Raw genomic sequence first — 22505 nt, forward strand, 5'->3', positions numbered from 1 at the left:
AAAACTTAGTGAGCCTCAACTGAAAATCAGGGGAACAAACTATTTTTATTTATGTGTACTTTACTTAGCTCAAATATTACCCTCACTGTTCTGAGGCTTAATTAAATGAGAAGCAAAATCTGGAGCTTCCTTAGTTAATAATGTTTCATCTTCCTGTCACTGGAGATCTGGCTAAGCACAGACATTAGGAAGTCATAAAAATAAAAAAGGAAATCAAGAAGAGCCCTGAGAACTCATCAAGTCCAACCTCTCTATTCTGCTGATTAAACTGAAAATAGAGAGAAGTAAAGTGACTTGCCAAGGTCACACAGCGAGGCAATGGCAATCAAGATCAAAACACAGATATCCTCAGTCCAAATTCACCTATTTCAGCTGGAAGGTTTCTGAAGGTCTTTAACAGAAAGACATTACTTCAGTTTGGTCTCGGGTCAACTTAGATATCTATATATCTAAGCATAGCAGACATATCAAAATGCATCAATGACATAATTTGAGAGGAATAGATACTGATGTATGTGTTATGGCCCCTGCCTAGACTCCTTGCTAGCAATAGTTTTAATTATACATCTTACAAATGGGAAGAGTGCACCTTACATTAAAAGGCCTTTTGAGCCTATGAGGGCCTTTGCTGAGCAGAATAAATATACTCCTACCCAATAAAGAACTGGCTCCATCACCTCTCATAGCCAACTGATCAAATATTCCAAAGTGCAAAGCTCACCCATGTTTAAGTGGCTTTGTCATTTCATTTATCCTGTTTAGCTCAAATCAAAGAAATAGAATTTAAAACTAAAAGGAGATTTTTAAAAGAGCAACTTAATGTTATGCATGTATTAAAAGAATGAGAAATTCTACCTGGTGATTTGCTTCACTGTGGTATCAATAATAGCATTCCATTAGAAAAAAAATAAAGACCTTAACTTTTCACATAATTGTATTGATTGTCTGAGCATAGAGAAAGGTATAGGGCACACTAGGCTTTTAACAGTTGTTAGCTCTAAGAGAACAATAAAACTGTAACAAAAAAAAGGCTAAATAATAATAAAATAATATTTAAATGAAAATGTAAGACAGAAAGTTCTATAATAATATGGGACACAGAAAAAACTGATTATGTATGTAGACAATGACAAAAAAACACACACCAAAATGTTGGCTTGATTAGGTGGCAAAATTATGGTCAATTTTTATCTTAGATGTCTTTGGTTTTCTGATTTTTGCAATTAAGATTTAAAAAAAGAGAAACAGATTATATTAACCAAATTTTTAATAAAATGTATGAATAATAATGCATACTTATTGAAGAATATCAGGGCTTGAGAGAAACCAAGATGGCGGCATAGGTAAACATCTGAAATTGCTGCCTCACACAACCACTTCAAAAATACAACTAAAAGACAAAACGGACATCATCCAGAACCACAGGAAGGCTGGATGAGTGGAAATTCTACAACTAGAAGGAAAGAGAAAAGCACACTGAGACTCAGAGGAAGTGCGGAAGTAAAGTGCAGAGATATAGAGGCGCGCGGAAAGGGCTGGCAGCTGAGGACGCGGTTGTCTTTTTCAATTGGGAGGGAGTCTCAAGCTCCCAAGTGCTCTGAACTCGTTCCGGGTGAGTCTCTGGGGACCCAGACTCATACGGGGAGAAACTGGACTGTCTGGCATCGGGCAGAACTCAAGGGCGGCTTTCTCTCAGAGGTGTTTTCAGTGATTGCCGGGACACTGAGACGCAGGGCCTCTTAGGGTAGGACTGGGGAGCAGCCATAGCTGCTTGCTCTGCCCTGTTGATCCCCTGAGACCCTGTCCCACCCAAGCAGAGGCTTTTGCATATGAAAGGCCTGGCCCTTTGCAACGTGAAAATTACCTAACAAACTGCAGCTGAATCAGAGAGACCCAGAACATCCAAAAGAAGGTCCAAGGCCCCACAGCAGCTTGCATTGCTTCACAGCTGGGCCTCATCTGGGCACCTCCAAACCCCAAACAAAGAAGAGGAATCTCTCCATAGCTCCTGCTGGGTAGCCTCAGGCAGAGGCTAAATTAGCACCTCCTAGAGATCCAAGAGCCAGTGTACCCAGTGGTCAGAGTGGGACCACCCAGATTACAACTCCTCAGATCCATAAGGGACACACTCAGGGGGCAGACTCAGTGAGCACCAAAGCCCCACTGAAGTAAGTCTTGCCCCAGAAGGGTGTCTCCAGCTCAGAAGTTCTCCCACTGCAGACACAACTGATTCTCACAGCCAATTGGCCTGGAGGTCAATTCCTCCCAGTGATACCTACAACAACCAAGGCTTAACTACAACAAGACTGTGCACAAAGCCCACAAAGGGGTGCACCAAGAGTGTCCACCTCAGGTAATTGGGGAGGCTGAGCCACTGGGCCCTATAGGACACCTAACACAGAAAGCCACTCTATCAACACAGGGAAGCATAAAAATGCAGAGACAAAGAAACAAGTCACAAATGACAGAAATGGAGGAAAGCAAACTACTGGATATAGAGTTCAAAACCACACTTTTAAGGTTTTTCAAGTATTTTCTAGAAACCACCGATAAATTTAGTGAGACCATCAAGAAATCTAGTGAGACCGCTGATAAATTTAGTGAGGCCATCAAGAAATCTAGTGAGACCCTTGAGGTTATGAAAAAGGGCCAACTAGAAATTAAGCATACACTGACTGAAATAAAGGATATTATGCAGAGTTCCAACAGCAGACTAGAGGATCGCAAGAATCAAGTCAAACAAAGATTTGAAATACGAAGAAGGAAAAATCACCCAACCAGAAAAACAAAAAGAAAAAAAAAATCCAAAAATATGAAGATAGTGTAAGGAGCCTCTGGGACAACTTCAAGCGTACCAACATCTGAATTATGGGGATGCCAGAAGAAGAGAGAGAGCAAGATATTGAAAACCTATTTGAAGAAATAATGACAGAAAACTTCCCCTACCTGGTGAAAGAAATAGACTTACAAGTCCAGGAAGCACAGAGAACCCCAAACAAAAGGAATCTAAAGAGGACCACACCAAGACACATCATAATTAAAATGCCAAGAGCAAAAGATAAAGAGAGAATCTTAAGAGCAGCAAGAGAAAAACAATCAGTTACCTACAAGGGAGTATCCATACGACTGTCAGCTGATTTCTCAACAGAAACTATGCAGACCAGAAGGGAGTGGCAAGAAATATTCAAAGTGATGAATAGCAAGAACCTACAACCTAGATTACTTTACCCAGCAAGCTATCATTCAGAATTGAAGGTCAGATAAAGAGCTTCACAGATAAGAAAAAGCTAAAGGAGTTCATCACCACCAAACCAGGATTATATGAAATGCTGAAAGGTATCCTTTAAGAAGAGGAAGAAGAAGAAAAAGGTAAACATACAAATTATGAACAACAAATAAACATCTATCAACAAGTGAATCTAAAAATCAAGTGAATAAATAATCTGATGAACAGAATAAACCGGTGAATATAATAGAATCGGGGGCATAGAAAGGGAGTGGACTGACTATTCTTGGGGGGGCGGAAAGGGTGTGGGGGGTGTGGGAAGAGACTGGACAAAAACTGTACACCTATGGATGAGAACAGTGGGTGGCGGGGGTAAGGGCAAAGGGTGGGGCGGGAACTGGGTGGAGGGGAGCTATGGGGGGAAAATAGAGGAACAACTGCAATAATCTGAACAATGAAGATTTAATTTTAAAAAAGTAATGCATACTTAGTGAAGAAAACTTGAGAAATTCAGAAAGGTAAAATGGGAGAAATTAGTTCTTTTATCAAAAAATATAAAAATAAAAAATTGGCTACCATTGTCGTACATTTTAAAAAGTCAAACAAACTACCCTTTCAAAGGGTGTGGATTCTAATACTGTTATTATTGCTGTTAATTAGTTCTAACAATCAATCTCTGCTAGCAAAGTCAGGGCCTGATCTGTCCTTCACATTCACTTCAATATGCCAACACATGCAGTTCTGCCCACTGTCTGTACACTCCACACCCAGCTGCAATGGCACTGCTGGCCACTGCGGACTCTCCCCAGCAGCCTGTACAGCTCTCTTCTGACAGCCCCTCTGGAGGATGTGAGCATTATGCTAAAAACAGGAGCCTTGGTGCCTTTAGGCACAACAGCTATAAATATTGCCCTCAGAAACTAGGTCCTGACTTCATACCCCTAGGCCAAACCATAAATAAAATGAACTGTTTTATCTGAAGGCTGGACCACTGTTTAAGGGTGTTCTGAAGCCAATGGAATATTCCTGTTTAACCAAGGAGAAAGTAACCAAATGGAAAGTAAGTGTAAAATGTTAGGATGGTGCTCCCCAAAAGCAGGTAAGGAGTGAAACAGAGAAACTTCCAAATATAAAGAAATAAAAGATTAAAGATATTGCCTATATAGGTGTAGGCATATCCTTTCCTAGCAATGCAAGAGAAAAGATGTTGAATTGCTAAACTTGAAAATTCTGAGCTTCTGGAAAATAATTTGGGTATAAGGGATACATGTATTTTCTTCAAAGTTATTAAATAAAATCATGAGCAATAAAGATATGACAGATTTCAAATACTGAATTCCTCTAGACAAAGCAGAGCCAGCCAATCATCTTTTCCAAGTACTAAAACTTCCATCCTTTTCATTGGACAAGTCCCTGTGGAGTAATACATGTAATTCTTTCTTTATAGAGACTGAGAACACTATGCTAACCCACATTTGCACTCAGCACATTGTCATCTCTTTCCAGGAGTACCAACTGTATATGGGGCCAGTACACATAGAATAACAGTTTTGATTCTGGATCCTTCTGATATCATATAACTCTCATCTTGCATTTTTCATAACTTTAGAGTCTTTCAAGTTTTCTCAAAAACAAAATAGAAAAAGGCAGCAACAACATAAAATCACACAAAAATAGTGACATGAATTAATGAATGAAAGTTTTATTTGTAAGTGTTAACTACTTTTAAGATTTGGTTCTGAAAGAGAGGAGAAAATGCTATAGTAGCTGAGAAAAAATAGTTAAGCAGAGGAAAGATTAAAAAAAAAGATAAGAGGGACTTGAGCTAAATGGGTCGATCCAATAGAGGAGCTCAAAAACAAACAAACAAAACGGGATGGAAATGTAAGACAGAGGTTCTTCAGAGGACATTTGGAAATGTCTGTGTGCATTTGTTAGTTGTCCCAAAGTAGGGGGTACTATTAGCCTGCAGTAGGTTGAAATAAGTATGCTAGGCAATCCTTCACAATGAAGAATTTTCCTAGTCCAAATGCCAACAGCACCCCATGCCCTTCCAACCATCATAAAATTCTTGCTATATTCTAGAACTAAGAATTTTTAACTGACTATGCAGTAGCCCAAATATGAATTGACCAAGAGACAAAAACACACAGCTGCTAAAACCTTTCAATATTACCAATCTATACCATGATTTATTAAATTAAAAATATTCAAAATAAATAGTTAATAAGCAAGTTTATATACCATATAATCTCTATATACAAAAGCCTAAGTGACTGTTATGACTGGTCGACTGAACAACCGGTTGACCAGTAGCTATGACATGCACTGACCACCAGGGCTCAATGCAGGAGCTGCCCCCTGGTGGTCAGTGCGCTCCCACAGCCAACCTCCCATGGCCGGCCAACCTCCCACGGTCCTTCCCCCCACACTGGGTGAGACGGCCCTGATCGGCTCCATTGCCAGCCAGGCTGAGGGACCCCACGTCTAGTTTTATATAATTGTAAATAACCCATACTAATACATATAAGTATTGCATCCTTCTGTATTCTGAGAATATGAAGAAAAGCACACAATGGTCTCAGGTAAAAATTAAAACATATATTCACAGTCAAAACACATTAAATTCCTTGAGTTATAATAAGTTCTTAAGTGGGGAAATTATTTTCTCATATTCATTGTAAGTTACTGTCATAAATGTATGTGCACAATTAGATACGAAGAAAGCAGAATATTACTGTGGACTAACCTTGGTTGACATTTGCACCCTGAGGCAGAGCGTTGGTTAAGTTGGGTAATTCACTGCCATGATTTCCATCTTCCCATGGACAGACATCAACACTGTTCCACTTTTTCAGCTGTTTTAGCCAACTAGCCTTCTGTTCCAGCTTGCAGTGGGGATTTAAAACTATACACATCCACAGAGCACCTAATTTAAAAGGAGAGAGGGCAGTAAATTAAAAAAAAATTATAAAAATGTTCAATTCTAATACCTAATGATAAATTTTAAACCATTTCAAAATGGATTCAAATCTGTCATTTTTATAACACAATTCTCTCTTTAATCCAAGCCACAAACCCCATGCAGAGTTAATGGAAGGAGGACAACTGAATTTGAACCAAAGATTCAAACGCTGTTTGTTACAAATAAAGATGAAAGATATTTCAAATGTTTATTGTTAAATACTTTTCTACTTATGTAACATTTTGGACAAAAAGTCAATAAAAGGTACAACCCTAAGGTCCAGTTTTCCACTTTAATTTAAAAACAGATTTTATACATGGATTCTGCAAAAAGTCACTCTAAATAAAGAACACAATCAACACAAATAAACAACTTCCTAGTTTCCTTATAGGAGTGTCAAGCTTTATTGTATTTATTAATTAGTATGCCTATCTATTATATCAATAATGTCTTAAAAATAAAATTCACTTAAATATACTTCCCTAAATGATTTAACCAGGAATTAATCTTTATATAAATGAACTCATTAAATGTATGTCTTTGTGTGAATGAAATCACTAAACATTAATCAAAATTACACTTGTTATTTTAAGGTAAAAGCCAAAGTGAATTTAGAAGACATAACTTATAATTTGAATTAAGGTTTTGATTTATTACTTTCTACAATCTTCAGAAAAGAGGTAGCTAATTCAAGCAAATAGTTTACAAGTTTTAAAAGTTCAAGTTTTTCTTTATTAATTTCAAAACAAGATAGATACCAATACGTCAAAGACATTCACAACACTTTTGCTTTGAAAAGGCACATGTCTGTGTGTATTTTGTTTTAATCAGTTGTGCTAAATGAATAATAAAGATAGAAATGACCATTATGTTGTATTTGTCCAAAAGAGATGCTTTATGTTCTTCCACATTTAATATTAGCAAGCTTCTTCACTTAGAAATTTTGGTATTTTAAATACCGAATAAACTTTTACCACAAGAAAATAAAAATGGCCATAATCTATCTAAGCCACAAATATTTACAATTAACATTTCCATATTTTTAAATGCCAATTGAAAAACAAAATGTGGTCGAACTAGATAAGGCCACCACAGCTTATCTCTCGCCATGATTATAACCAAAAAATCTGAACAAAATACAAAAAGCAGCAATCTAGCGACTCTGAAAAGTAAAGGCTAAATACTAATAGAATAATATTACAAGCAGGTTATGGAAATAAAACATGAAGAAGCAAGCCATATGGGGATGACTTCCTGTTTTCTTTTCCCTCTCTTTTCTTCTGGCTTGGACACAAGATCAGACCCATTAGAGGAACTTTACAGATGGCATATTCAGCAAAGACTTGAGAGAAATCTCATCTACCTGGTGAAAGGCCTGGGAAAGGGGACCTTACCCTCCACTCGGGAGCAGAAGCAAGGGGATCCTGGATACTGTGTGCAAAGAGGTACAAGTTCTGGTAACATCTCATGTGCATGAAACAGACCCCAGGAAGCACAGCCAAGGCCTTAAAGACTTTATTGACATTGTCACCTGAAGAAGGTGAAACAGGCCTTATATTCTGAATCTACTCTGGTTGATTGTATGCTTTAAAAAAATAAATTATCCAGAGGATTTTAATAGGACCCAGACTCTCACAACACAATATTCAAAATGTCCAGGATCCAAAATTACTTGGCTTATAAAGAAACAGTAAAATGTGATCAATTCTCAAGGGAAAAACAATCAACAGATGCCAACCAAGATGAACCAGATGTTAGAATTATCAGTCAGAGACTTTATAGCAACTATTATAACTGTGCTCTATGAGATGAAGGTAAACACTATTGAAAGAAGTGAAATACAAACTATAAAAATGGACTAAGTAGAAATTTTAGAACTGAAAAAAACACACACCAATATTGGAAATAAAAAATTCACTGGATGGGATCAAGAGCCGATTAGACAGAAGGAAAAGTCAGTGAACGTGAAGATATAAATGATCTCATCTGAAGAACAGAGAGAGGAAAACAAACAACAATAACAACAACAAAAACACAGAAAATAACAGAGCCTTAAAGGCAGGCGGGAAAACAGTGTGTCACTGGAGTCCCAGAAGAGACAAAAATTTGGGAAACATAATGACTCAAAACTTTCCAAATTTGGAGAAAGAGTAATTTAGAGATCGAATAAGCTCAGCTAACCACAAAAAGGTAAACTCAAGGAAAACCATGACCAAACATCATAATCAAATCACTAAAAATCAAAGTTAAAAAAATCTTGAAAGCAGAGAAAAATGAAATACCATATATAGAGGAATGACTCAAATAATTAGAGCTTCCTCATCATAAATCATAAAAGGCAAAAGACAGCAGAACATTATCTTTAAATTGTTAAAACACACACACACAAGTGTCAACCTAGAATTCTATATCCAGAAAAAATAGCCTTCAGAAATGCTGAAATAAAGGCATTCTCTGATTAAAGAAAACTAACAGCATTCATTGCCAAGAGACCTGGTCTAGAAGAAATGCTAATGGAAGTTTCTTCAAGGCTAAACGGAAATAATACCAGAGGGAAAGTTGGAATTATAGAAACAGAGGAAGAGTTATAGAAATAATAAATACCTAAGTAAGTGCAACAGACTATTTTTGTCCTTTTAAATTCTTTAAAATAAGTATGACTATTGAAAATAAAAATCTGAGCATTGCCTTATGGAATTTTAAATGTACGTAGATGCCCTAACCAGTTTGGCTCAGTGGATAGAGCCTTGGCCTGAGGACTGAAGGGTCCCAGGTTCAATTCCAGTCAAGGGCATGTACCTTGGTAGCGGGCACATCCCCAGTAGGGGGTGTGCAGGTGTGCAGGAGGCAGCTGATCGATGTTTCTAACTCTCTATCCCTCTCCCTTCCTCTCTATAAAAAAATCAATAAAATATATTAATAAATAAATATATGTAAATGAAATACACATGAAAACTGTAACATAAAGGAAGGAGAGTTAAAGGAACCTATATAGTTGTTAAGGATACATTCTATTAAAGTGGCAAAATATTAACACAAAGTATATATGTTTGTTGTAATACTGAAAACATTAAAAAATACAAGGAGATACAAACAAAAAGGACAATAAATTACCATACTAAGAAAATTAAGTAATTCAAAGAAGGAGAAAAGAAGGTAGGAGAGAGAGAACAGAGGAATAAAAACAGAGAAGACAAACAAAACAAATGATTAGATGGTAGATCTAAAATTCTCAACAACATCAATAATTATATTAAATATAAATGGTCTAAACATACCAATTATGAAATGGTAAAATTGGACTTAAAAACAAGATCCAGCCTAGGTGTGCTGCTCAGTGGTTGAGTGTCAACCTATGAACCAAGCAGGAGGTCACAGTTCAATTCCAGGTTAGGGCACATGCCTGGGTTGTGGGTTCAGTGTCCAGCAGGGGGCGTGCAGGAGGCGGCTGATCAATGATTCACTCTCATCATTGATGACTGATGTCCCCCCCCCCCCCCCGCTTCCTCTTTGAAATCAATTAAAAAAATATTAAAATAAAACACAAGATCCAACTCTATGCTGTGTATTCAAAATACACTTTAAATATAATGACATAGATTAAGGGAGGGGGGGAGGAGATGGAAAAAGATATACCATGCAAACATTTTCAAAATAATGTTCAAGTGGCATATTAATATCAGACAAAGTAGACTTCAGAATAAGAAATACTACACCAGGGATAAAGTGAGATATAACATGATAAAAAGGGTCAGTTTTCTTAGAAGACATAAGAATCCTAAATGAGAATGCTTCATATAATGTCAAGACTTCAAAATACATGAAGCAAAAATGGAAATATTTGAAAGAAAAAATAGACAAATCCATAATTGTATATGGAGACTTCAATACTCCTCTCTTAATAACTGATAGAACAAAAGTAAGTAGAAATTAGCAAGGATGAAGAATGCTTAAACAACACTATCAACCAACTTAACCTAAATAGCATTTGTAGAATACTCCACCTAACATTAGAAAAAAATAAAATGAAATCCTACTCTTTTTTAAATGCACAAAGAACATTCACTAAGATAGTCCATAATCTGGGTCATAGAGCAAACTTTGATAAATTTGAAAGAAAAATCATATAAAGTAACAAGAAGATATTTGGAAAATTCCAAAATATCTGGGAATTAAACAACAAACTTCTAAATAATTTATGAGTAAAAAATAAAGTCAGAAGGGAAACCAGAAAATATTTTATACCTAAAGAAAATGAAAATGAAGTATATCAAAGAGTTTAGAGGGAAATTTATAGTATTAAATGCTAATATTGGAAAAGAAGAAAAGATTCAAATCAATAATCTAAATATCCACCTTAAGAAATTATAAAAAGAGAAATCAAAACTAAAGCACAAGAAAGGAAGTAAAAGATCAAAAATCAATTAAATTGAAAACCAGTCAAAAAAAAAATCAATGAAACCAAAAGCTAATTCTTTATAAAAGATTAATGAAATCATTAAATCTGTATGTAATCAGGCTGACTGAAAAAAGAAAAGAAAAACTAGCAGTTTCAGGAATAAAGGGGGCACATCATTATAGACTCTAGAGGCATTAAAAGGCTCAAAAGGGAATACTATGAACAACTTTATGTCCATAAATTCTACAACATAGATAAAATGAATTCTGTAAAAACAACAAAGTTCCCTCAGGAAGAAATAATAACCTGAACAGTTGTAAATTTATTTTAAAAATTAAACATGTAGTTAAAAGTCTCTAACACTGCAGGTACAGATGTTTCCCTGGAAAATTCTCCCAAACATTTACAATAGAAAGAATACAAATTCTACACAATATCTACCAGAAAACAGAAGAAAAGGGAATGGTTTCCAATTCATTTTATGTGGTCAGCATTACCCTGGTATCAAAACCAGAGAAAGACATTACAAGTAAATACAATTACAAATCAATATCCCTCATGAACATAAAACAGAATACTTCAACAAAATATCAGCAAACCTAATTAAGAATATATATATATATATATATATATATATATATATATATATATATATTTAAAGTAAACCACAACTAATTAGAGTTTATCCCAGGAATGCAAGGCTGGTGTAACTTTCAAAATCAATCAGTATAACTTACTATATAAACAGAATGAAGAAGAAAAACCATATGACCACTTTGACAGATACAGAAAAAACAACTAACGAAATTCAACATCTTTTCATAATAAATAAAACTCTCAGAAAACTAGGAAAAGAAGATAACTTACTTAACCTGATAAAGGGCATCTGTTAAAAAAAACAGTTCACATCATAATGGCAAAAGATAGAATGTATTTCCCTTAAGATCGAAACAAGGCAAACATGCCTGCTCTTGTCACTCCTATTCAATATGATGCTGGAAGTCCTGGCCAGGCCAATAAAGAAAAGGAGGTTAATGACATAGATTAGAGAGGAAAAAATAAAATAGCCTCTATTTGCAGACAACTAATCCATATTAAAAAAAAAAAAAAGCTCCTAAAGCTATTAAGTTTAGCGAGGTCATGTAATAAAATTCAAATAAAAAAATCAACTGCACATCTATATGCTAAAATGTCATTGAACAATTAGAGATCAAAATTTACCAAATAAGAACCCAAAATACCCTAAAATACTTATAAATCTAACAAAACATGCACAATCTCTATCATAAGAAATACAAACCGACAAAAGAAATAAAGACAATCTCAGAAAGCAGAAAGTTACTATATTCATAGATTGAAAGTCTCAAGTGTTAAGATGCCATTCTTCCCCAAATTGATTTATATATTAAACACAACCCCTCTCAAAACCCTACCAAGCGTCTGTGTACATATGGAAAGAATAGATATAAGATAGCTAAAACAATTTTAAATAAAGACAAAGCTGAAGACTCACAGTATGTTAACATGATATTTGAGACTTCCCATAAGTTACAGTAATCAAGACAATGTACAAGTGGTGAAAGAAAGGCACATAGATCAATGGATCCAAGAGCTCAAAAATAAACCTACAGAAATATGGCCTATTCAAGGTTTATAGTCAATTCAAAGAAGAAAAGATAAATCTTTTAAATAACTGGTACTGAAACAATTAAGATATTCACATGAAAAAGATGAGCTTAAGCCTGCACCATACACTTCATTAAAATATAATTCAATAAACTTATTAAAAACTAATTCAGCCCCTAGCCAATGTGGCTTAGTTGGTTGGGTGTCGTCTTATGCACCCAGAGGTTGACTGGGACACATGCCCAGGTTTCGGGCTTGATCCTGGTGGGGGGCATGCAGCACGTGGGAGGGAGGTAATCAATAAATGTTGCACTCTCACATAGATGTTTCTCTCTCTAAAAATCAAAAAACTATTCTTAAACAAACCTCAAAACAACAAAAAAACTAATTCAAAATGTATCACAGACCTCAACGTAAAATATAAAACTTCTAGAAAAAAAATCTCTGTAACCTTGGGTTAGGTAAAGATAATGTTAGATATAATACCAAAAGTATGATATATAACAGTTAAAATTGATAGTGGACTTTATCAAAATTAAAAATTTTTACTTTTCAAAAGATACTGTTGAGAGAATAAAAAGGCAATCAATCCACAGACTGGGAGAAAATATGTGCAAACCATATATCTAACAGAACTTATATCTGTAATGCCCTCTCAAACCTCATCAAGAAAATGAAGAACCCTATAAAAATAGGCAAAAAATTTATAAAGACACTTCATCAAAGAAAATATACAGATGGCAAAATGCAGATGAAAACATACCTGGCATCATTAGCCCCAAGGAAAATGCAAATTAAAACCACACAAGATACCACTATACCCCTATTATAATGATTAAATTCAGAAAAACAGATTTAAAAACTGATAATACCAACTGCTGCTGAGGATGTGGAGCAACTGGAATGCTCATAACTGCAGCTAGGAGTGCAAAGTAATGTAGCCACTTTGGAAAATAGTCCAGAAGTTTCTTATGATCCAGAAATCCAACCTCTAGGGATTTACCCAAGACAAATTAAAACTTATGTTCACATAAAAACTTGTACAAAAATGTTTATAGCATTTTTATTCGTAAATGTAAAAGACTGGAAATAACCTAAATGTCCTTCAACTGGTGAATAGATAAACAGTGGTGCATATAACAGAATACTACTCAGCAATAAAAAAATTAATATTCACAAATAATGTGATGTAGATTTATTTTCAATGTATCTATTTTCATAATTCAGAATTCTGTATTTGTCCATATCTGTGTGAATTATAATCTATTTTGAAAATTATTTAAAAGTACTACCAAGACAACTAAAAGCTAAGATAGGTGGCATAGAGCTAACTTTAAATTAAATGCAAAATAAAAAAATAAATTAAATGTAGAAATTACATATTCTAAAATATGTATCTCAAACCCATTGTTTTCACATTCAATTTCTCCTTTTTAAAGATGCAAGTGAAATACTAATTTTTAAAAACATAATTTTTAAAACCAAATTTATATTAAGCACTAGCTCTTTTTAAGTAACTCAAAAGATAAAATTAGGAAAATATTAAGCAATGTATGTAGTGTTATGGACTGACTGATTTGCATATAAAGGAACTGATAATGTGACAATGAATCAGTGCGTTTCACCTTTACCTGGGGAAAACTCAAGAGTCTGTACGAAGATAGAACAGTACTGACAAAGAAATACAATTCTACTTAAAAAAAAGTTCTTTTGAAGAACTAGAGAAACACTAAGAAAACCGTAATTAAATAATTGTTATTATCACTAATAGTTACTATTTCTTGGGTGCCTACTATAAGCTACAGGCATTATATTTAGGGTTTTACAAACATTTTATCATTTACTCATTACAATAATCCCCCATGGTCAGAATTAATATTTCTATTTTAAAGGTAAGAAAACGAAATCTCAAAGAGATTGTGGTCCTTAAAACCAAGATCGTAAATATTTTTGGAAACTTTAAACAATGATTTCTATGACTTGATGAAAAAAGAAATTCATAAAACTCACCTTAGATTTTCATGTTTACATTTCTCTAATTAGAAAATTTCTATTTTACAGAACGAGAAAATATTTAAAACCCAAGAATTTATTAAATTGCCTGTCACATTCTTTTATCTTCCTAAAAGAGAGGTTTCATCCTGAAAGAATGTTCTTAATGTAAGACCATGTAACAGATATGGTCTTTAATCTTAACAGTCAACAATACAAAAGCTGTAATTAGCCTTAATAACCAAGTTAACCAAATTGAGTATGTCATTCTCCAAATTTTATTAATTCAGAGTCCCACTTTGGGTATTGATTTCCTTCCCCTCCAATACATGTCTGAAACATTCCCAACTTTAAAAATAAAATTCTTTGATGCTCAAACACTTCATTTTGATGTCCCCTGGAAATATTAACTCTTTCAAGGACTCAACCAAATATAGGAGAACTCAGTGAGAACTTTGTGTTTCTAGCACCTAGCAGAAGATCTGGCATCCAGAAGTTATTACTGGTTCTTTCACAGAACATGCTTAATTATTTACTATGAGTTACAATGAAAACAAATTCAATAGTTTTAAATTGCTTTCCTAGCTTCAATGCCTCAAAGTATATAAAGGCAATTATCAAATCACTGGTGTGTGCAGCATTCAAATTCTGAATTATCCATGGCTCTCATCATTATACATTTCAGCTCTCATCTAGGTTTTCTTCACCATCCAGCATGCTTTTCCTCTCCTTTCCACTACTCAGCCTAATCTGCACTCAGTGATTTCAGCAAAAAGATGCACTGTAACATACAAGCCAAAGTAAAACAAAACTAGGAAAGCAACTTCCCCGGGAAGAAGAAGCATTCTTTGCACATGGTGAATGGTTCTAATCCACTGGGTGGTCTTAAACCTGTTCACGTCCTATATATATCTGACCAAAATAGCCAGAGAATGTGGACAGAATCACACTGAGGCAGAAGACAAAGCATCACAAAGGCCTCTGTGGTTACTTGCATTGCACCAATAACAGTGCCAGTGGACAACCACCCACACTCTGGGCAAATGTCAGTAACAAAAATCAATGAATTACCATGCCCTGAAGGCCAGTCTTTCCTGTCAAACACCATTTTGCCCTACCTCACATTGTCTTACATTTCCAACTAGAATAAATGTTTGATCGACAAGCTCTGATCTTAAAAGGGCAAGATATGGATTACCAGCCATAAGAACTTGGGCAAGCCCACTTAGTTTCTCTGTGGCAGCAGTTCCCTACTTAAACAATAGGAATAATAATTTCTACCTACCTCAGTGGGTTATTTGAACTTAAGTAAGATAATACAGTTGAAAATGGTGAAGTTCACCCAATTCCAAAAGGTGCATTCCTGCGTGCCCCTGTGTAGACTTTGGTGTTGAGGAAATTGAGACTCAAAGGTTAAAACAGTTTGGAGAGCTCAGATTGCAAGTGATTCTGATTTTCATTAGGGTCCAAATATTCTATAGAAACTCAAAAGTTAACAGAACCCAAGTTCTTATTATTGGAGGGGGAAAAGCAGAAGTCAAAAGCAGAAGTGAAATGTGGTAGAAGGAGAGTATGAAGGTGAGGAAGAATCACTGTTGAACAAAAATTATTAAAAATTAAGATGTAGACTACACTAGGACCATGTTGCACTATTTCCTAATAATATGGATTCATTTTTGACAATTTTATCCCTTTGTCCAACATAAGGGATAAAGTTAACTGAAATAACAGAACTTCATTTTCACACATTATTATATTCTACACTGTTAGAGATATTTGGCATTTGGAAAATGACCATTAGAAAAAGCATGAAATATTGTCAGGGGTCACAACCATGCCCTGGTTATCTATTACTACATACAAAACTACCCTGACTTAATGCTTACCACAACAATGTACCATTGCATCTCATGATTATGTAGCTCAAAAATTCTCTCTGCTCCTTACTCCTCCTTGCCCCAAAATGGCTTCTCCATGTAGAAAACAAGGGCTTTCTCATGCATATCTTTTAGCCAGAAACATCTTAGCCTGCGCCTCAGGATAACTAGACTTTTGACCTAGAAACCCAGGTCTCAAAGATGGAACCCTCTGAGAGACAGGAAGTGGATGCTGCCAGTCACTTATACTATAAGCGGTTCTCAACCTGTGGGTTGCGAACAATGAAAATACATACTGCATGTCAGATATTTACATTACGATTCATAACAGTAGCAAAATTACAGTTATGAAGTAGCAACGAAAATAATTTTATGGTTGGGGGTCACCACAACATGAGGAACTATATTAAAGGGTCGCAGCATTAGGAAGGTTGAGAACCACTATACGCTTGCACCCAGAAACTGGCCCAGCATCTACTCTGCCATATTCTGTTGGTTAAACATTTATATAAAAACTGCCCAGGTACAAGAGGAGAGAACACAGACCCCACATCTCAATAAGAGTATCAAAGAATCTGTGGCCATTTTAAACCTATCGAAATTACTAGAAAAAAATAATAAAATGTTATAAAGTTTATAATCTCTAGAAAAGATTATAAAATGTTTGTTTGAATACAAAATGGAAAAGAGGTATTTACCAGTATGAGAATGTTAGTTAAAATGATCAAATCTAAATAAACCACTCAACATATGAGAAGAGCTCCAAATCAAGCAAAAACAAATCATTATAAAAACTTAACAGCATAGAAAGGATCCAACACATGCTGCAATATTAAGTGCTGGTATGTATGCTAATTTTTTACCCCTTTAAAGGAAAATCCTAACAAAATTGGGTTACATATGTTAGGTTCCTAATTGAGTCCACATTTAAAGTTTTAAAATGTTCGTGTTTAGGGTACAAAGAACATATCATCTAGTTCAACGAACATATTTCTAAAGTGAATAGCATCTTTATTTATCCACCTGACAATAACAGCTACCATTTATTGAATATTTACCTGACACTAACCCTGTGCAAAGTATTTTATATACATTATCATATTTCACCCTCACAAAAAGACTCACTGTACAGATAAGGAAACTGAAGTTCAGAGAAGTGGAAAGGTTGTGCTGCTATTAAAAGATGGTAGCCAGGATTTGTTACCACACCCACATTCCCCCCAAAATCATTATTCTTAAACACTATGGTGTTTAGCTTTCTGCCAGGCTATGTGGTCAGAAAGTACTTCTGTAAGTTAGGATTCATATGTGCAGCTATGCATCTATGATTTCCAAGATTAATGTTTTTAGTCTTTTGACAGAATCATTATTCCCTTCCTCAAATTTTAGCAGTATAATACAAATGACATATCACTGTCTAAAATTATGACAAAGCCCTGGCCAGCTTGGCTCAGTGGATAGAGCGTCAGCCTGCGGATTAAAGGGTCCCAGGTTCGATTCCGGCCAAGGGCACATGCCTGGGTTGCAGGCTTGATCCCCAGTGGGGGGCGTGCAGGAGGCATCCAATCAATGATTCTCTCTCATCATTGATGTTTCTATCTCTCCTTCTCCCTTCCTCTCTGAAATCAATAAAGAAATTTATTTAAAAAATAAAATAAAATTATGAAGGAGCCTTAAATATACAACCAATAAACCCTATACTTCAACCACGTGTTCTTAGAACATATCTTATGCATGTATAGAAAGCATATCCAACAAAAACCTACACAGGTTCATCTAAATGGAGTCTAATAAAACAAAAGTAACCAGTTTTTCAGGACAGGCATAGCAAATAAATAATTTCACTGTAGATTAAAACAGCAGATAAACAATCTGAAGACTCAGCTTACAATTGAAATCTGTTTTCTCTGAAAATATGATAATGTCCGATGAGGTCTGTTAGGGGGGAGTTGTGTCAGCATTTCTGGGATAATGCACTTGCATGTGACTGAGTGTGCTTTTTGCCTGCTGGGGGGAGCCTTATGATCTGTGACTGAATAAATGGGCCATTCTCTAACTATTGCTACCCTGTCTTTCCCCCACCCCCCGCCACCCCCTTCCATCAAAAAACTTGTTTGGAAAGTTCCTTCTATTCCATGGTTTTTTGCAAATAAGTCCAGTGTTTAAAATAAAAGCTACATATTTTATAAAAAACACTTTGGAATTTTTGACAAATGTTGCTCTTTTCCCTGTTTTCCAGGAGGTACAATGAGTATAATGCTACTGAAGATAGCAAAGGGAAGCGGCAGAGGAAGTAGGGAGCAGAGGACCAGGGCAACCAATATCACCTTGTTTACTTTTTATTTATTTTTAAATTTGTCTATTATAGTTGACATTCAATATTATTCTGTATTAATAAGTTTCAGATGTACAGCACAGTGCTTGGACAATCATGTACTTTTATCTTCTTTACAGGTGAGAATAAGAAAGGTCAGTGAGTCCCTTTCCCCTGTTCCAAAGATGGAGAATAAAGATTGTTAAATGTATGGGAAGTTTAATTTCTACTTTTTAATATCATGTTTATTTTTATGAACTAGCAGCAAGCAAAGAAAAACAATCACTTCTGGTATTTCCCAGGGTTCCACAAATATAAAAGAATTCATAATTTTTATCATATTTATTTTTGTTCTCAGGACTATTATAAGAGGTTAGAATTTCATGCATGATCCAATTAACTAATTATACTTATTTAGAGGCCACGAAATGCCTAATTGCAGTCACAAATAGGAGATCACTGGCATAATTAGTTGTGCTAGCAAAACTGTAGTTACAAAATTTCTTGGGTCAGGCCACACAAAAACCATGACCCTAATTACAGTATTGTTCTCAGTACAATTCAGTCTTACTATGTTAGTAACTCATGTTTAGAAAATAAGTTTAACTGGTAAAAACATTCTTCTTACTTTAAATTTGGTATGCTAGCTTCTTAATTCACTAAAACATCTCAAGGAAAATTTCAAAATAAAACTTCAGGGATACTGTAAAGAGAGAGTTTTCAAGATCACTTAGGTCAAGCAGAGCTAAACCCTCAGCAAAAGGGCATTCAATCAGTAAAATAACCATCTTTTTGTTGTCAAAAAATAAAATAAGCCACGTATATTTCAAAGCAGTTGACTAGTAACCTGGATAATGTTCCTCTGGGCAAACCTGTGGCCCTTATCTAATAAAGGGTGTCCCAAAATTCACACAAGAAGTAATTTTGATAGAAAACACAGGTTTATAATTAAAAATTGTAAATTTTTTATTGATTCATAAAGTATACAGTATAGGGTTATGTATGGAATAGCATATCGGGTAAATGGGTTATCATGTCGCGATAGTGAGCACCATTAACTGTTATTGCCTGAGCAGCAGCAATTTTGAAGAATTATGGTCCGATGATGCCTCCAGCCCAAAATCCGCACCAAACAGTGACATGTTGTGGATGCATTTGTTTCTCAACAATCACTCGTGGATTTTCTGAACCCCAAATGCGACAATTTTGTAAATTAACCAAGCCATCAAGATGAAAATGAGCCTCATCAAAATTCAGCCACATTTATGCAAAACGGTCATGGAAAATTTCAACAAAAGAGTGCGTATGTGCCAGCATAGCCGTGGAGGACATTTACCCGATATGCTATTCCATACATAACCCTATACTGTATACTTTATGAATCAATAAAAAATTTACAATTTTTCATTATAAACCTGTGTTTTCTATCAAAATTACTCCTTGCATGAATTTTGGGACACCCTTTATGTGGTCTTCCCATCCCACTTGATGTGTCAGTGTTGCCGGGTCAACATGCAAGATTCATCTAAAACAGCCTGGCCTCACTAGGAACCTGGTTCTACAGGGAATAACCAAAGACAGCAAATTCACCACTCACCACCCTTCTCATTTTCGAGAGAGGGAAGAAGGAAAGACAGAAGACAGTGACAAACAATGTCTTATTTTGATACGAAAAGGGGAGTCAACAGTTCATGAGGAGAAGGAATGTGAGCTGTGGTAAACTCCAAAAACATTCTCCACATGCTCTGCACTGGCTGTGTAAGGAAGCTATCTATGTAAACAGTTCCATTATTCGTCCAACAGTCCTGCCTCAAGTCTCTTTCTCTATTCCTAGTGTTTGTGTGTGTGTGTGTGTGTGTGTGTGTGTGTGTGTGTGTATATATGTATATACACACACACACACACATATATTTACTTCTTTAGGTCTTCCGGATGCCTCTTCTCCACTGAATCTATTATCTCCACACAGACAAAAGAGTCTTGGAATGAGAAAGTGATAAGTGCATTATTTAAATTATTTTAGGCCTCAAGAATCAGTATCACGCTCATATTACAAATAAAGAAACTGAGGTTCTAGCTAAGCTAAGGGACATGTACAGGGCTACACCGTTAGTAAATATGAGAATTAGAATCTGTACTTTTAAAAAGAGTGTCTGGCTCAAATAACCCCGTTCTTTATATTCCAATTGAAGGCTTTGAAAACAGTCCTGGCAAGCTTATATTCATTTGTCCCTTTGAAAAAAATATGGTCAAGTCTGACAAGGAATTACCTTTGAATATCTACACTAATAAAAGAGAAATATGCAAATTGGTGTCACTCCGCTACACTCACCAGCCAATCAGATGAGTATGCAAATTAACCCAACAAAGATGGCAGTTAATTTGCATACATAGACACCCAGCAGCCTGGGTCCTGGGAACATCATCAGCACCCAGGTCACTCCGAGGTAGGCCCCGTGCGGGCCCTGAGCAGCACAGGAAGGGCCTGAGCCAGGGGGCTCCTGAGCAGGGGTAGAACCAGCCATCGGAGCTGCAGGGGAGCCCCCTGCCCAAGCCTAAAGTGTCGGCCAGAGGCATCAGGCCTGGGCGGAGGGTGGAGCCAGCAATCAGAGGGGTCTGGGGGTCCCCTGACCAGGCCTGATGCCTCGGCCAGAGGCGTTAGGCCTGGGCGGGGGGCATAGATGGCGATTGGAGAGAGATGGGAGTCCCCTGCCCAGGCCTGATGCCTCAGCCAGAGGTGTCAGGCCTGGACGAGGGGCTGATCCGGTGATTAGAGGGTGATGGGGGTCGACGCCTGTGGCTGAGGAGTCAGGCCTGGGCAGGGGGCAGAGCCGGCGATCAGAAGGGTCTGGGGGGTCCCCTGCCCAGGCCTGACACCTCGGCCAGAGGTGTCAGGCCTGGGCGAGGGGCTAATGCGGCGATCGGAGGGAGATGGGGGTTACCTGCCCAGGCCTGATGCCTGGCAGAGGCGTCAGGCCTGGGCAGGGGGGGCAAAGCCAGCGATCAGAGGGAGATGGGGGTCCCCTGCCCAGGCATGACACCTGGGCCAGAGGAGTCAGGCCTGGGCGGGGGGCTGAGCCGGTGATCGGAGGGGTCTGGAGGTCATGCCTCCGGACGAGGCGTCAGGCCTGGGCAGGGGGCCGAGCCGGGATTGGTGTGAACTACAGAGGAAACACCTTTTCTGACTGCTCATTGGCTAAGCTCCCTGTATGCCACTGGTAATATTCTTAGTAACTTGGGTAATAAGAATCCAAAAAGGTGATCTAGGGTTTTTCACCACTCTCCTGGCAAAAAAAACAAAGGTCCGCTGCTGGAGGGCTAAGAAATGTCATATCCTGCCCTAGCCGGTTTTGCTCAGTGGATAGAGCCTCAGCCTGCTGACTGCAGGGTCTGGGTTCAGTTCTGACCAAGGGCATGTACCAAGGTTGCAGGCTCCTCCCTGGCCGGGACCCAGGTCAGGGCTCATGATGGAGGCAACCAATCAAAGTGTTCCTCTCACTTTGATGTTTCTCTCTGTCTTTCCCTTTCTCTTCCACATTCTCTAAAAATCAATGGAAACATATCCTCATGTGAGGATTAAAAAAAATAATAAAGAAATGTCATATCCTATGAAAGACACATCTTGAAAATGCCTAAAGAGTCATTTTTTCATGGTGAAGGGACTGGAGTCCGTGTCGATGAAAACACCTTGCTGGCTGCAGTGACTGGAAGTGGCTGCAGCAATGGGGTGATGGAGCTGGTGCCTTCCCCTGATCAGCCCAGTTGCCTCCCACAAAGGGAGGCCAGACTGCGGCTTAGGCCCGCTCCCCAAGGGGAGCAGGGAGCGGGCCTAAGCCATCACTAGGACATCCCCTGAGGGCTCCCAGTATGTGAGAGGGGGCAGGCTGGGCTGAGGGACCCCCCACCCTGTGCCAGTGCACGAATGTCGTGCACCGGGCCCCTAGTATATTATAAAATGATACAGAACAGTGTCATATAATATGAAATGCATTAGACCTATCCTCAAAATTTTCTGAAATGCACCCTACCTTATATAACCTCACTTCTTAGGTTGTTTTAGTATGTTTTGGGCTGCTTTAATTTTCACTTACTCATCTGTTTTCTAA

The 22505-nt window shown here is 37.0% G+C and overlaps 1 protein-coding gene across 3 annotated transcripts in view; it reads right to left on the minus strand.

Moving 5' to 3' along the window:
- ZSWIM6 (zinc finger SWIM-type containing 6) overlaps positions 1-22505 on the minus strand; it is a 212686-nt gene that overhangs the window by 33919 nt on the left and 156262 nt on the right. For all 3 annotated transcript variants that reach the window (XM_059694565.1, XM_059694563.1, XM_059694562.1), the window contains exon 5: positions 5976-6155. In XM_059694565.1, the coding sequence (XP_059550548.1) occupies positions 5976-6155 (180 nt within the window). The remainder of the gene's footprint in view (positions 1-5975; positions 6156-22505) is intronic.

The sequence above is a fragment of the Myotis daubentonii genome, chromosome 4 (genome assembly GCF_963259705.1).
Source record: "Myotis daubentonii chromosome 4, mMyoDau2.1, whole genome shotgun sequence".
Lineage (NCBI taxonomy): Eukaryota > Metazoa > Chordata > Mammalia > Chiroptera > Vespertilionidae > Myotis > Myotis daubentonii.